The sequence below is a fragment of the Calonectris borealis genome, chromosome 6 (genome assembly GCF_964195595.1).
Source record: "Calonectris borealis chromosome 6, bCalBor7.hap1.2, whole genome shotgun sequence".
Classification (NCBI taxonomy): domain Eukaryota; kingdom Metazoa; phylum Chordata; class Aves; order Procellariiformes; family Procellariidae; genus Calonectris; species Calonectris borealis.
The window spans coordinates 11183145-11198087 of NC_134317.1; the positions used below are offsets into that span (position 1 = coordinate 11183145).

The window sequence follows — 14943 nt, forward strand, 5'->3', positions numbered from 1 at the left end:
AGAACAACCTCCCCTCACCGTGTTTTGGTGCATGAGGTGCTGCTTTTCTGATAAGGTGTAGACAATCCCTCCTCAGTGAAAAGGAGGAGAGGGACATTAAACTTTCTACATTATGTGTACCTTATACAGTACACATATTTTGCATCCTGTGATGATGCTAGAGAAGGAGGAGGGTTACTGCAGCAGTTCTTCACAAGGAGATGTAGGAAGGGCTGGGTCTGGGGTGAGGCAGACTGCAGAGGTTGGGTTTATTTCACCTGCCCAGACATTGGCGTCTGCTCGGGACGAGGTGAGTCGCAGCCTTGGCTCCCCTGAGGGCTTGACAGCTCTGCTGGGGTGGAGGGAGGGATGGATGACCTGCTCGCACGTAGATACCTGGGGTGGTGTTGGTACTCACAGTGGGTCTGATGCTGCCTGACGTAGGTTTCCTACAAGTCCAGGAACACTCAGTATGCAGAAGCTGTGCTGAGAACCAGGTTATTTCTCCACTGGCATTTTGGTTTTCGTGCTGTGCGTTGCTTTGGTAGTGCTGTTAGTCTCGATGCATAGTTTTGCTTGAAGTCTGGCTATAGATATTTTCGTTGTAATTTTGTTGCAGACGGATATTATTGTCAACAGTGTTGGCACAGATCTGAAGTTTGGCGTGGGGCCGCTTTGCAAAGCTTTGCTGGAAACGGCTGGACAAGAGCTCCAAGTAGAGTTCGACAAAGAAAAACAAAGACAGGTTGCTGGTCAAGGGAGTGTGATCTGCACCAGTGGATACGCTCTGGCCTGCAAGTCCCTGCTTCATGCCATACTTCCCGTGTGGGATGGAGGAAGAGGACAGGCCCTGACGGTATATTTTAATTATTTTTTAAAAAAAATTATTTTAAAACCAGATTTATTTGGGATCCTATGCTGAAGTTTCAGGATTTAAAATAGTTAGTTTAGATGACTCAACTCCATTGGAGTGAGTTCTGTTGGAGTGACCTTAAACATGCCTTGATACACTAAGAGCTTTTTCTCATACCTGCCTAGTCTGTATGGAACTAATCATAAATGGTCCCTTTTTTAAAAAAAATAAAAAAAAAACAAGGATCTTTGCTGTGTTTTACAGACCCTAGAAGATGTAATCAATTTCTGCTTGAAGAAGACTGAAGAACTTGGACTGAAATCGATCGCTTTCCCAGCTATTGGAACTGGAGGATTTGGATTTCCTAAACCCATTGTTTCTAAGTTAATGTTTGATGTGGTATTCAAGTTCAGTAGTAGTCACACTTGGAAGACTCTCCAGGAAGTTCATTTTGTCTTGAATCCAAAAGATGTGGATAACATTCAGGTAGTTCTTAGGACAAAGCCATCTATATTACATACTCTTCTAGTTACACCTTAACAATATATTTTAGTTATATTGCTTTCTTAAGGGAATAATCTAGCACTTTCTTACTGCTGTGGGCTGGTGACAGTGGGATGTCTGTCCAGTGTCTCATTCAGTGTCTCTGAGATATAAACTCTCAGCAAACACAGGCTGCAGACAAAATTGGCCTTGCTGTTGGCACTGTGAACACCTGTATATGCTCACTCATCTTTTGACAGAGGAGTTCTGGCAACGCAAAGACAGTATCTATTATCACGCTGTCCACACCGAGGCTTCCACTGTTATTAATGATACCTAAACATGACTGTAAAATGCTCAGATGGCTCAGCAAGAGCTACATGACTGTTAATGTTAATTATAGAAATATTCAGTATCTAAACTCTGAAATACTATTTTTGGTACCTTTTTTCTCTTCTTAGGCTTTTACCTTTGAACTAGAACGTAGGGTACCTGAAAGATGCAATGCTGCAGCACCACGGTCAAGTAAGTTGTGTCGGGGCAGGAGGTGGGACACAGGGGAGAATGTAAATACTGTAAAGTGGTTTTATACTTATCAGGAAACAGGCGAAATGTCATCAAGACACAGAGTATTTTTTTTCATCCTAGTGGACTGGCATTCTTAAACTCCATTTGTAAAAATCTTAAAGAGGAATTTCTTGTGTTGAGGGCATGCTCATCTCTTAGTGAGGCCAGTGTTATCACATGGAAGAGGGTATCCTGGTAGGAGAACTGTTAGTTTGTCCTACTCAAAGGGTATAAGAACTTGGTATCACTTTGCCAAACAAGCCATAAATAACATGTATTTCTGTACTTTTAATCTCCTGTATAGAGATACACAGAATGGATAATTTCCTTTCCATTTATTAATTGATGGTAGTGTGACACGGTAGCAAAAACATATGCGTGAACTGCATCAACAGCAGAGGTTTATTCATAAGAATATATAGCTCTTTCTTCTCAGTTGCTGTGAGTATCACTGAGATGAAGCTAAGAGTGTGCAGACAAAATATGAATTAGGTAAGTTTAGACTAGAAGAAAGGAACAGTTTTGTATTTGTGAGGGTAAAGATGAAATAACTTACAGAAGTAGTGTGATGGGATCTCCATTACTGGCAATGCTTAAGCTGGATACTCCATTTCTTGTAAGAGCTAATTCAGGAAGCTCTGTTACAGAGCTGGTCAGATCAGATAACCCCAAGAGTCCTTTCTGAATTTATATTGCGTGAATTTACAGGAATAGAAATGGTTTCACTTTCACAGTATTTAAACAGGAAGAATACTGCACCTTCCTGCTTTCAGAAATGGAGTAAAGGGAAAGGCAAAGACTCTCTACGTCCATCAAACTCATCTAGAGCATATTCCTCAAAAGGTTAAGTTGAAGTTTCCATCAATGGAAGAGAATAATACCTCAAACCAGAGGAGAAGTGTTTTAAGGTGTTTTTCTTTCGCTTGCAGGTTTTGTTAGGCCTGTTTCAACTGAAATATTGGGAGTTCATGAAATGCAGATTGGTTCCATTACGCTCCAAGTAATTAGTGGAGATATTACTAAGGAAGATACAGAGGTTATTGTAAACATATCAAATCCAACATTTGATGCCACATCAGGTATTGTATTGAATATGTAGCTCTTTAGTGATAAACTTGTGCTAGTTTTTAGGAGGGGGGAGGGGAAAGAATTGTCCATATGTGAAACTTTTATGAAGTATTTTTCAGATGAGAGAGAGACTGAGTTGTGATTGCTCAGGAAATAGATCTTAAGTAGATCTTTTTTACATGTCCTGAATATTCCATTTAGTTTCCAAACTACTCAAACAGAAGGCATCTGACCAGATTTTCCTTGTTTAAAAACAAAAATGCTTAAATAAAAGGGAATTTTTGGATCAAATGTAATTCTGCAAAACTGCTCTTGTCCTGTTATGTTGCACTGTAAGCCAAAGCCCTGGTTAGGTAAATTGACCCGTAAGAAGCAGAGAATTCTTTGGTGACATTGGGAATTGCAAGCATGAAGGACATCAAATGATATAATTCAAAGCAATCAGAGTTCGGTGAGGGGCATACGATTGGCTGGTGAAACGATGAAATAGGAGTTATTCTCAATGATTCCTAATCAATAATGAAGGCCATGTTCTCTTTGCAGCCAGTACAGTGCGTCATGGAGGGCACTTAGGGGAACTGGCAAGGTTTTGCACTTTGCGGGATCTCGCGCTGTGAGAATTTGGGGTGTTTGTAGAGTACAGAAGTTGGGTAGAGTTTTGAGTAGAAATAGCTAAATTGACTTAATGAATACATATGCTTTTCTTGTACAATTTAAGGGGTCTTCAAAGCAATTATGGATGCTGCTGGTTCCGAGGTAGAAGGAGAATGTGCTCAATATGGTATGTGAAAGCATACTATTTTGTTTGATTAAGTTATTTTTTTGTTTGCTCTGAAAACTTGAAGTTGTTTCATAATTCTCTACTCTGATGGTATAATTATTTTATCTGAAAAAATAGCTTTCACTTGCAAGAATTCTGAAAAGTCCTGTGGTTGTGACACTTGCTTTGAGAATTTTTCTTTTCACAACGGAACAGAAGATGGATACAGTTTTCTGATGCTAATAAATGCTTGGAAATTAATCTAATTTAAGTTCTTTACCCCTGAAATTACTCATGCATGTTCCTGACTTAAGAACAGAAACAGTCCCATTAACTTGAGCATAATTTTTAAGCTCACCTATTGTCAGCTACTGGGGAGCTGAAGTTTTGAACCTGACCAAAGTGGTGGAAGACTGTCTTCTGGTGTAAGCACGTGCAGGACTGGCTTTTAAAAGCTAATAGCAAATCTGGGCTTATATTCACAAATACATAATTATTTTGTATTGAAATAATGTAACTCTGCTTATCAGCCTGATCATGAATTCATGAAGTTTGTAGTCTGCATTCTGCCAGACCAGTAGGGCAGTAAAATCCCAGCTCACTGTGGTGACCCCTACTAGCACAGGAAGGAACACGTTCTGATTGTATAAACAATTGTTCCTGCTCTGAGTCGAGAAGTTAACTTTCAAGATGAGTTTCGTGGATATTTTTCCCAGCCTTTGGCTCTGCAGGCTCTCCCTGTTTATCAGCCTGATCTCGGCGCATGCAGAGCATCTTACAATCAGTCGTAACCTTTGTGACCAGTGAAGTGGTATGTAACTCTGTGTCCATCAGTCCATTCATCCTCGCAATATGACTTTTCAGGTGTTTGTAATCAAACATGAGCGCTCTGAAAAAATGCAAACGTCTTTTTAAAGATTCCATACCACCGTTCTTAGATCAGTTGGTTGGTCATTATCTTAATGATATTATTTTAACCATTCAGCTCTTCTGCAGAATAAGAGTTTGAGCTTTCAAGGAATAAGGGGCATAAGAAAGGATTTCTCGTATAAATGAATTGTGCACATTCTATTGGCATGCTTTTAAATAAAAGTAAGCTGTATTTAAATTCAACATAAATTCTTAAGTTGTACTTAATAGGAAACTACTTTGTAGATCTCGGGGAAATGAGAAAACACACAATTACTTGAATTACTTTCTCAAAGAAATTCTGCAATCAGAATATTTACAGAGAAAACCGGGATCAACTAAAACCAGAATAATATCGCTCACAGTGGATTTCTTTCCACTTTTTCCACTTCTCTTCTAGTGTGTATTGCTCCAGTGTACACTAGCATCAGTACAACCAGCTGTCTTATCAGAAGAGATAGCCACTTTGAAAATGTTATGTCTCCTTTTTTATCTTCTCTTTTCCAGCTGGGCAGTCTCAAAGTGGCTTTATTACTACAAAAGGTGGAAAACTGTTGTGCAGTAAAATCATCCACTTGATTCACAATAACAATGTGAAGAGTCAGGTCTCCAAAGTCCTTCACGAATGTGAGCTAAAGATGTACAAATCTGTCGCCTTCCCAGCAATTGGAACAGGTTTGCTTTTTCTTGGGAAAGCGATGAGGGCTGTGATGGGGGTAGTTCAGAAACTGGGACAAAGTTAATACCTGTGATATGGATAACAGTAGACTTGTACAAGAAACTCTGTAAACTGTGATTTGTGAAAGTTCACTGTGGTCAGTTCAAACACCACCTGCACACTTCAAAAATGCTGCTTCTTTTGAAGTATAAATACTACAGTCAATATTGATTGAGCGAGAACACCTAAAGAAAAAAAGTATTGCTTCATAAAAGACATCCTACCCCAAAACAGACCGTGTATCTCAGCTGGCCACCCTGCACCTTTCTTCAAACTTCCCATAGACCTTGCTTTGGGATTTCAGCCCCACAGAAGGGCTGGGGTTGGGGTTTGTAGGCAAAGAAAGCTGGAGTTGTCCCGAGACCAAAACCTTGCCTGGCTAACTATGGAAACTGTGGGCTGGGTACAGAGTACCTGCAGTTTACACCTTTTGTAGGTCTTGTTTCAGCCTACCCGCTCCTGCGGAGGGCTAGAGGCAGGCTAGCTTATTTGGCTTAAGCTTCTGGTTAGTTTGGGGAGAAGGGCTTGAAGAAAGCAGGGTATCCTTCTCAGACCAAGGCTCCCCTTGACTGGAAAAAGAAATCGCGAGCTGGTTCTTGCTCAGCGTGCCAGGTTAGGGTAGGAGCTGGTGCATGGGTCAGTGTCTGGGCTCCACAGTGATAGTTATGGACTGCCAACATCATCTGCATGCTGGTGTCACGACGGCTGTCCGAGGGATGCCGTGGCTGAAAGAAATTGGCAGGGGTCCCACTAAGGTTTCAGGATGAGCTTTCGGTTGTACTTCAGGCTTGTTGTAGGGGAATAAGAGCAGTTGTTTTGAGCTTGATGTTCCTGTTTCTGTGTTGAAATACACTGTAGGCTTGTGCCAAAATCCTCCGCTGATTTTGATTTGGTTTGATTTTGCTACCCGGTTTAAAGATGGGGATAGAGTTAGTGGTGTGCAAGTTCAAAAATATCAGGGGGATGCTAAGACTGAAGTGCTTGTTGGAGCCTCAGAGTAAACAGGGGGAACCCCAGAAGGGCTTCCCGGGTCTGGGTAGGGTGCCAACTCCTGGAGCTCACAGGCTTAGGTGTAAAGCTGAGGTTAAGTCTGGGGCTTGGGCCAGAAAGCATAATGGGGGCGGAGAGAGGGACACCAGTCTGTATGAGCTGGGGACATGGTCTCTGTTTTCTGGATGCTGCCTTGATTTAAGTACTGTTCACTGATACGTGCCTTTTATTTTTGTTTAGGTCAGGCAGGACAGAGTCCAGCAAAGGTAGCTGATAACATGTTGGATGCTATAGTAGAATTTGCAAGCAAAAGATCAGTGCGGCATTTGAAAAAAATTAAAATCGTCATCTTCCAGCCAAATATGCTCGGAGACTTTTACAAAAGCATGAAGAAAAGAGAAGATTCAGATTCATCCACAACAGATTCGTGGCTGTCTCTGGTTAAATGTAAGTAGGTGGGTTTTTCGTGTGTATGAAAACGCAATAAAACTAAAGATCTTTTATTTAAAACTAATAATTAACATATATTTCTTCACAGCATTTTTTTGGGGCAAAAACAAACCCACTGAGAAGAAAAAGCCTGTGGTTTTGGAGAAAAAAGTTGATTTAGCCACATTTCAAATTTGTGGAGAAAGCCAGAAAAATGTGGATGCAACTGAGTCCTGGATAAAGAATTTAATTTTAAAGGAACAGTTTGAAAACATTATTTCAGATGAGCTAATAGAAAATTTTGATGAGAGGCAAATCGACGCTTTGGCAGATCTCCAGAGAAGAAAGCATGTTACCATTCAGCTTGAAAATCAACTTTCCCCTCCTCGCATTAAAATTTCTGGTATTAGCAGGGATGTCTGTTTTGTTTCTGTGGAAGTTCAAAAAATGATCAAAAAAAAAAAGGATGCTGAAGAAGAACGATCCAAGGCAGAACTTGTTTATAACCTGGTAGAATGGAGGTATCCAGGAAGCAATGACAGCTTTGTTGCTTTTGATAAACTGACAAATATGCAGCTGGAGGATGCCAAAATAGCTAAAAAACCACATCTTACTGTCCAAATTAACAAGAAGAACTACAAGGTGGATCTGAATGCTCTACAGGCTAATGATGACCAAGGAAAAACTATAAACATTCAACGTGTGCCAAAGAATGAAGGTAAGTTTTATAGCTTTGTTAATAAAAAAACCTTCAATAGTGATTATTGAATGATAATTCTGATAAATGCAAACTCGGGTATTCCAAAAAAGTAAGATATTCCAAAGTAGTAAGCTATTCCATAGCTTTTTTCCTTTTTTTTTTCCCCTTTTTCTTCCTCCCCCGCCCCGGGCATGCCATAGCCAGCAGTTTTAGTTTCATAATTAGTGGCAGGTATGACTGAAATCAGAACATCTATTTTAAATACAAATATTATCCGTACGTATGTGACTAGTGAGCATAGACTTCATGCTTAAGTCTGACAAAGGAAGTGGTGTATGAAGAATGCGTAAAATTCTTCTGTGGTTTTCAAACTTGTTTTCGTTAGATATTAGTATGGGGATAATTGGGCTAGAGAAAGTGTAAAGTCTTAACAATGCATTACCGAGCCAGTGATGTATTGAAGAGAGATGGTATTCTTGGAATAAAGTATTGCATAAGGTACTGTCCTCTCAGCCCTCTATATGCAGTTGGTTTGTAAGACATGCCTACAAAACTGAGCTAGATATCTGTGATAAAAATGCAATCTCTGTTTTGCAGATAAGCAGTCAATAGAGCTCCCTGCACAGTGGGAAGACATGCAAGAGGAACGGGTCAAACTGGTGAATCTCAAGCCATCGTGTCAGGAATATCTGGAAGTTCAGAACAAATTTAAGAAAACCTGTCCCAGCTTTGTCATAGAGAAGGTGAAATCCTATGGGGGGGGAAAAGTGAATTCTTGGGCTAAAAACATTAATATGCTTTCTAAATATTTGTTTGTAAGGTGTCTGCAACCTAATACACCTTTCATATGTCAGTCTCCCCAGCACTGTACAGGGTGGATATAAATCAAATCAGATTTCCTCAGAGTTGTCCTGCATTTCTGCCTTATAATAAAGCAGAACCAGTGACCATCAGTCTTCAGGCTGACTCTATGTTCCACTAATGTGGTACTCACTAGTTAATGTGGTATTTCCACTTAGGAAATTCTATACTGAAATGGAAGCATGAGCAAACGCATTCAGAATACAAAGGAAAATACAAAGTCCTTGCAGACTGGCCATAAAGCTTTTTACTATTTTACTACTTCTTCCCTATTAGTCCCAGAGCCTTTCAGGCTAGAGCGTTGGTTTTAACCGAAGTGTCAAGATTTGATTCTGCTTATTGAAAAGTCTGCAACACAGCGCACAGATTTAATTGCCAGGGCGAAAATGGAATTATTCAGAATCAGGAGGAGCAATAAATAGAAGAAAATACAATTAAATTAAGAGTGAGAATATGTGTTTGAAAAATTTTCTTCCATCATGAGATTCAGTGAGCATGGTCACTAAGACACAAATAGAACAAAATATTAGTGTACAATGGAGAAAAAATCAGGTAATGACATGAAGTCTTTTTCCATTGAAAATGGAAAGCTGTTACAGCAATGCCTTTAAGATTATACTTTGACACAGATACACTGTTTCCCCCTGACCTGTATTCACACTGTTGGCATAGGGAGCCAGCAACATCTATCCTCCCACCAATTTATTTTTATATATAGAAGTTTCTTATGGGTTGGTAAGCTACACAGTAAAGGAAGTAATTTTGACTTCCAAGCTGAGATCTAGAAGAGAAACTTAAATTTAATGTAATGCTATTGCTACAGTCTACCCTTTAGTGAGAAAATCATCAGTAAAGAGGATTAGGATGTACAGAAGGCATCTTACATCATTGCAGTGGTACAACAGCCTATTTCTAAAAATGACAATGCACAGCTACCATGATTGCCTGTGTACCTGGTATACTAGGCAAGACAAATGTATGCCAAAAATTACCAAGCTTGAAAATCTCTTGTAAGCTACTTTAGTTTCTGATTTTTCAGGAGGCTCACGTATTCAGTTCCTCAACCCAAACCACACACTAATAGGGCATAGTGAAAATTACTGTCATTCTTTCAGTTTGGTTTGTTTTTAATGCTTTCCTACCATGATAAGTATCGGTCCCTACCAGTATAAATACAGTTCTATTTTGTAACTTTGCAGATTGAAAGAATACAAAATCCCTTCCTCTGGCAGACGTACCAAATCAAAAAAATCTCTCTCTGTACAAAGAACAAAAATGAAAATAATGAGAAGTTGCTATTTCATGGGACAGCTGCATCTTCATTGAACACGATCAACTACAATGGATTTAATCGTGGGTTTGCTGGAAAGAATGGTGAGTCATTATCCAAAGCACTTAATTTCCTAAACATGTATGAGGTGCTAGGGAATGTCAATGTTATAGTGCTGTCAGCACAACATGAAGACTGAATAAAGTTGGAGAACAAAATAATAAACAACTCCGGAGCATAATCTGTATGGACAGAGGAATTAACCTGTTCAGTTAATCCCTTGTTGATGAATGCCACCATCTAGAGGGTATCAGAAAAAGCTCGCCTACTCTGGTATCAAGCCTGGGCAGCTTTTGAGAAATGTTTTGTACAATCTGCGTACAGGAAGGAACAAGGACCGCTGTTCAACTCAGCCGAGATACCAGCAGCTAGTGGTTGGTATCTCCCCTCTTCTCAAAGGCAGGTAGCAAAGTAGAGGTGCAGGTACCTCCTGTTGCCTCCAAAGATAAGAACAGAACAAGCAATCAGAAGATCCCACTCCCCTGCCATTTTTATGCAAATGAAATCAGTTGAAATTCATGAGTTAATTCTTCCCTTTTAATGGTTGTTAGGGATAACTATTAAATATTTAGCAGAAAGACTTTCTGCATTAGTTCAAAGATTGTTTTGTCCAGTTCCTCTTGTAGAGTCATGTTTATTATTTGGTAGCATTCAAAGATGAAGGACAGGATCCAAAGAAGTGGAACTTGGGCTAAATTGAGATGCCAGCTGCTCTTAGAGGTCCTGCAACTTTACTTCAAAAGTCCTTACGTTCTTAATATTTTCTTCCTTAAGACATAATTGTACATGCCTAGGGCTGACTTGATCTTGAGAAAGCCAGACAGGTTAACTGAGATCTAGTTAACACTACAGTGTGGTCTGGATCCAAAAGCAGACATTTCTCTGGATCCTCTAGAGGTACTTATGCTGATATTTTCTTGAGAAAGTGAAGCCCAACATACACAAAATATATCAGGCTGTACACAGATAGAAATGGCAGCCACCATTTCTTTTTAAAACATGACCAGAGGAGATGTAGTTTCACTTTCCTGCTCTTTGGTAGTGCCAGGAGGTTGGATTTACTTGGGAAGCAAGAGCCCTAGATCCCTATGTCCTCCCTCTGCCTGTGAATACTGACATCCACCTCTCCATCTCAGCCACGATTTACGATACGAAAGGCACACTTCCCTTCTGTCAGGCTGGGTAGCCATGCAAAAATATCCAAAGGTCAGAGCAGCCAGATAGAAAGGACCTGTCTGGCCTGAACAGCTTTCTACCAATGTCAGAAAAAAGAAATCTGTCTCAGACAAAGAAATGTGATTCCTCTAACTTCTTGCTGTGAAGTGTAATTAGAAAACTGTAATTACAATTATATAGTCATTTTAAGTTGAAAATGCTCTGAAGATTTGGAGTTTGATGGATTGCAGGCTAAACAACAAAGTTAAACAGAGAGAGGAACCCTTTTCCCCATAAGAAAGGGCAGTTAAAACCTAGGTGTTGATACTTACCCAATATCTAAGTGGATTCATATTTGATTCTGATACAAAGGATTATTACTAGAATTTGCTGTTTAAACTCTAACCAAACTTATAACTTCTGCAGAGTAAAAAAAAAAAAAAAAAAAAAAAAAAAAAAACCACCAAAAAAAAAAGAACAGAGAGCTTTTGAGATTCTTATGGGAATAAGAACACTAACTATATTTGAAAATGTTGTCTTTCCAAACAGCTGCAGCCATTGGAAAGGGAACCTACTTTGCTGTTGATGCAAGTTATTCTGCTCAGGATATTTATTCCAGACCAGATACGTATGGCAGAAGACACATGTACTTGGCTCGGGTCCTCACTGGGCAGTACTGTGCTGGGAGTGGAGGACTAATCACTCCACCACCAAAAAACCCAGCAGATCCTACTGACCTGTATGACAGTGTGGTTGATAATGTGAATAATCCAACAATGTTTGTCATATTTAATGACATTCAGGCATATCCTGAATACCTTATTACTTTCAGAAAATAGAACATTCTTAGCAGTCTGGAAAATTATAGTGCCTTTTACATGTGGGAATTAACAGGGCAATTCTTGATTCTTGTTTACATCTAGGTTTCTTAAACTAAGTGGTTATTTATCTATTCATGTGTTTAAATATGCCTTCAAATTATCAACAGAATGAGGCCAGGACAAGCAAATATTTTAGAACATGCTATTTCAGTACTCACATTTCAAATTCAGTTATGCGGAGGTGTAGGCAAGAACTGTGAGAACAGCCCTGACCTCCTCCTGTGCGAGGCAGAGGGGACTGGTAGGAGAGGGAGCTACTCTGCCTTACCTGTGGCCTGAAGTAAGAGGTGTAGGGTGGGCCAGTGCATCTATGCACGTTCCTATTTCCAGTATTCACCATTGTCCTGTTTTTGGCTGGGATAGAGTTAATTTTCTTCTTCGTAGCTGATATAGTACTGTATTTTGGATTTAGGATGAGAATAATGTTGATAACAAACTGATGTTTTAGTTGTTGCTGAGCAGTGCTTACACTAAGTCAGGGACTCTTCAGCTTCTCATACTGCCCTGCCAGTGAGGAGGCTGGAGGTGCACAAGACGCTGGGAGGGGACACAACCAGGACAGCTGTCCCAAACTGGCCAAAGGGATATTCCATACCATATGATGTCATGCTGAAGAAAAAAACTGGGGGGAGTTGGCCAGGGCGGGGGTGTGTGGCTGCTGCTCGGGAACTGGCTGGGCATTAGTCCACAGGTGGTGAGCAATTGCATTGTGCATCACTTGTTTTGTATATTCTTTTATCATTGTAATTATTTTCCTTTCCTTTTCTGTCCTATTAAATTGTCTTTTTTAACAATTTTTCCAATTCTCTCCCCCGTCCCGCTGGCGGGGAGTGAACGAATGGCTATGTGGTGGTTAGCTGCCTGCCGTAAAGCACAACCACCATAAAGCCCCAAGTGGCTGACTGCCTGCGAGGATTTAAAAAGCTCCATCTTGGAGGAATAACCTCTCTCGCCAGCAGAGTTTTCAGTCATTCTTAGGCATCCACTCACCCTTGTTGGTGCTAAGACTCCTGAAGAAAAAAAATCCAATATTGAACATACACTTTGCATTCATTGTTTCACCCCCCTTATGCTGTTGGGACACACTTTGTTATTCCCGAGGTATAAATTCCTATCTTCATAGGTGTTTCTTAGGGGCATTTTCTATGGCCCCCCACCTTGTCCACGTCCAACTTCCACATACAAAGTCATTGCTTCTGGAATTTTCAAGACAGTAAAGAAGGACTTTTAATTTCCTCTGGCCAGTACCAAAATGTTAACCCTTCTGTAGAATTACCAATTTGCTCTACAAATTAGTAGAGCAAACCCTTCTGTAGAATTACCAATTTGTCATCTACAGGGGCACACTCAGCTACCACACTTAAAGTTCTGTAAAGCAAGTAAATAATGGCATTCGTACATCTTTGCAAGCTGTACACTTAATTAGTGATAATCTTACAACTGCCAATCAAAAGCTATATACACATGGTTTTAATAAAAGTAGTTTCAAACAACATATTGTATTACTGAGTTGTCATTTACACAAAGGGACATACAGTTCAAGCAGAAGTGACGCTTTACATTTGAGTAGCTTTGTGTTACATGATGCTATAGTGAGAAGCTATATATAAAAGACGTAGAAGACAAAATTGTATTCTTGTATTGTCTATGTGACAGATTTGTGCGTACAGACTCCAGGTGAAATTGTTCTGCCGTAGTTCAAAGGAGACTTGTCCTGCAAATAGCTGCCAGGATGTTTTAAAACCCTGCTGCGATGTTCCCATTGCCTGCAAAGGGGAAAAGTGCTTATGGCATCTGTAGGTGGCAATTTAAAAAAATTCTGCTGCTCTTCATGGCAGATGCCCATGCAATGCTTCAGATGAACATCCTGCGTAACTTCCCATTTAAAGCAAAACAGAGTTTAACCCACTCCTGCTTTAATAGATTTTGCTCCCTTCTCTGCTTTTTTGGGCGCTTTTCTGTGTTGTGGCAACACCACAGCAGCCAGAGGGACTCGGGAAGCCGGTTTAACTGATGGCACCAGGCATCTGCTGGCTTGGTCACCTGCTGTCACTGAGCTGCCAGGTGAGCTGGGACACACCACTTTCCATTTGCGTGGCCCTCATCATAATTGAATGCCTTGGAAAGCAGCAGGAGCTGCAAGATGAAGCACTACAAAAACCCAGGGAATGTTTATCCCCGGTGGTGGTGGTAGAATTGTCTTCACTAGATTCTGTACTAGAAGCTTGGGGATACTCTCTTGTACAGTGTTTGTGGACTGAGAAGCTGGAAAAAGGCCGTGTTGCGTACGGAAAAAAAGCCCAGCCCCAGGCTCAAGCGCTGGGATGGGGTGGCCGTGGCAGGACCTTTGCTTCTAGGCAGCAGGATTTCAAACTCGCGGCCTGGAGCAAACTCCTCAAGGCGCAGGACTCCCAGCGACAAGGAGTGGGGTCTCGGGGAGAGAATGAGGGGCCTTGCTGAGCTGGGAACCTGGCGGCCCAACCCAGAACTGGCTTTAATAGCAGCAAGGTAACCAGAACCCTGTGGGGTGCATGGAACCTCACGCAGCAATGTGATGCACAGCTCCCCACTGCACTGCGTGGACCTAACTAGATTGCACCATGCTGCGCTGCACTTACATGGATTGCGCCGCACTGCATGATGCCACACTGCACCTAACTGGATTGTGCTGCAATGCATTGCACCACACAGCACTGCATCGCCCTGCATTGCTCTGCCGTGCTGCACTGCATCCCATTGCCCAGCACTGCATGCGCTGCACGGTGCTGCGTTGCCCTGCACACACTGCATTTCTCTGCACTGTGCTGTGCGGCACAACGTGCACTGCATTGCTCCACACAGCCCTGCATTGCCCTGCGCTGCACTGCCCAGTGCTGCCTTGCCCCGCGTTATTGCACTGCACAGCACTGCGCTGCCCCTGCAAGAACTGCATTGCGCTGCGCTGCTGCCCTGCGGAACGCTGCACTGCATTGCACTGCATTGCATTGCACTGCGGCGCGCGCCCCCTTCCTTCCCGCCGCGCGCGCCCCCTTCCTTCTTCCCGCCGCGCGCGCCCCCTTCCTTCCCGCCGCGCGCGCCCCCCGTCACCTTCACCTCACCTCCCCGCCCCCCGCCCCACTCCTCGCCCCACGGTGAGCCGCGCCCAATCGGGAGCGCCCGTAGCCTCCGCCCCACCCTCTCCCGCGCTCCCCGCTCGCCTATTGGCGGGGACCGCTACCACGGGCGCTGCCTCCATGGCGACGCGGCGGCAGGGCAGTCGA

General features: G+C 41.9%; 2 protein-coding genes across 5 annotated transcripts in view; one reads left to right on the forward strand and one right to left on the reverse strand.

Moving 5' to 3' along the window:
* PARP14 (poly(ADP-ribose) polymerase family member 14) overlaps window positions 1-13429 on the forward strand; it is a 45104-nt gene extending 31675 nt beyond the window's left edge. For 3 of the 4 annotated variants that reach the window (XM_075152814.1, XM_075152813.1, XM_075152815.1), the window contains exons 7-17: window positions 599-835; window positions 1097-1318; window positions 1777-1840; window positions 2812-2961; window positions 3669-3731; window positions 5127-5294; window positions 6568-6774; window positions 6866-7474; window positions 8054-8199; window positions 9517-9691; window positions 11352-12961. In XM_075152814.1, the coding sequence (XP_075008915.1) occupies window positions 599-835; window positions 1097-1318; window positions 1777-1840; window positions 2812-2961; window positions 3669-3731; window positions 5127-5294; window positions 6568-6774; window positions 6866-7474; window positions 8054-8199; window positions 9517-9691; window positions 11352-11641 (2331 nt within the window). In that variant the 3' untranslated portion in view covers window positions 11642-12961. Of the gene's footprint in view, window positions 1-598; window positions 836-1096; window positions 1319-1776; window positions 1841-2811; window positions 2962-3668; window positions 3732-5126; window positions 5295-6567; window positions 6775-6865; window positions 7475-8053; window positions 8200-9516; window positions 9692-11351; window positions 12962-13339 lie in introns of those variants that run through there. The other variant, XM_075152816.1, reaches the window with a different exon arrangement.
* Window positions 1-14943, reverse strand: part of PARP9 (poly(ADP-ribose) polymerase family member 9) — a 542373-nt gene that overhangs the window by 53106 nt on the left and 474324 nt on the right. The window lies entirely within an intron of this gene.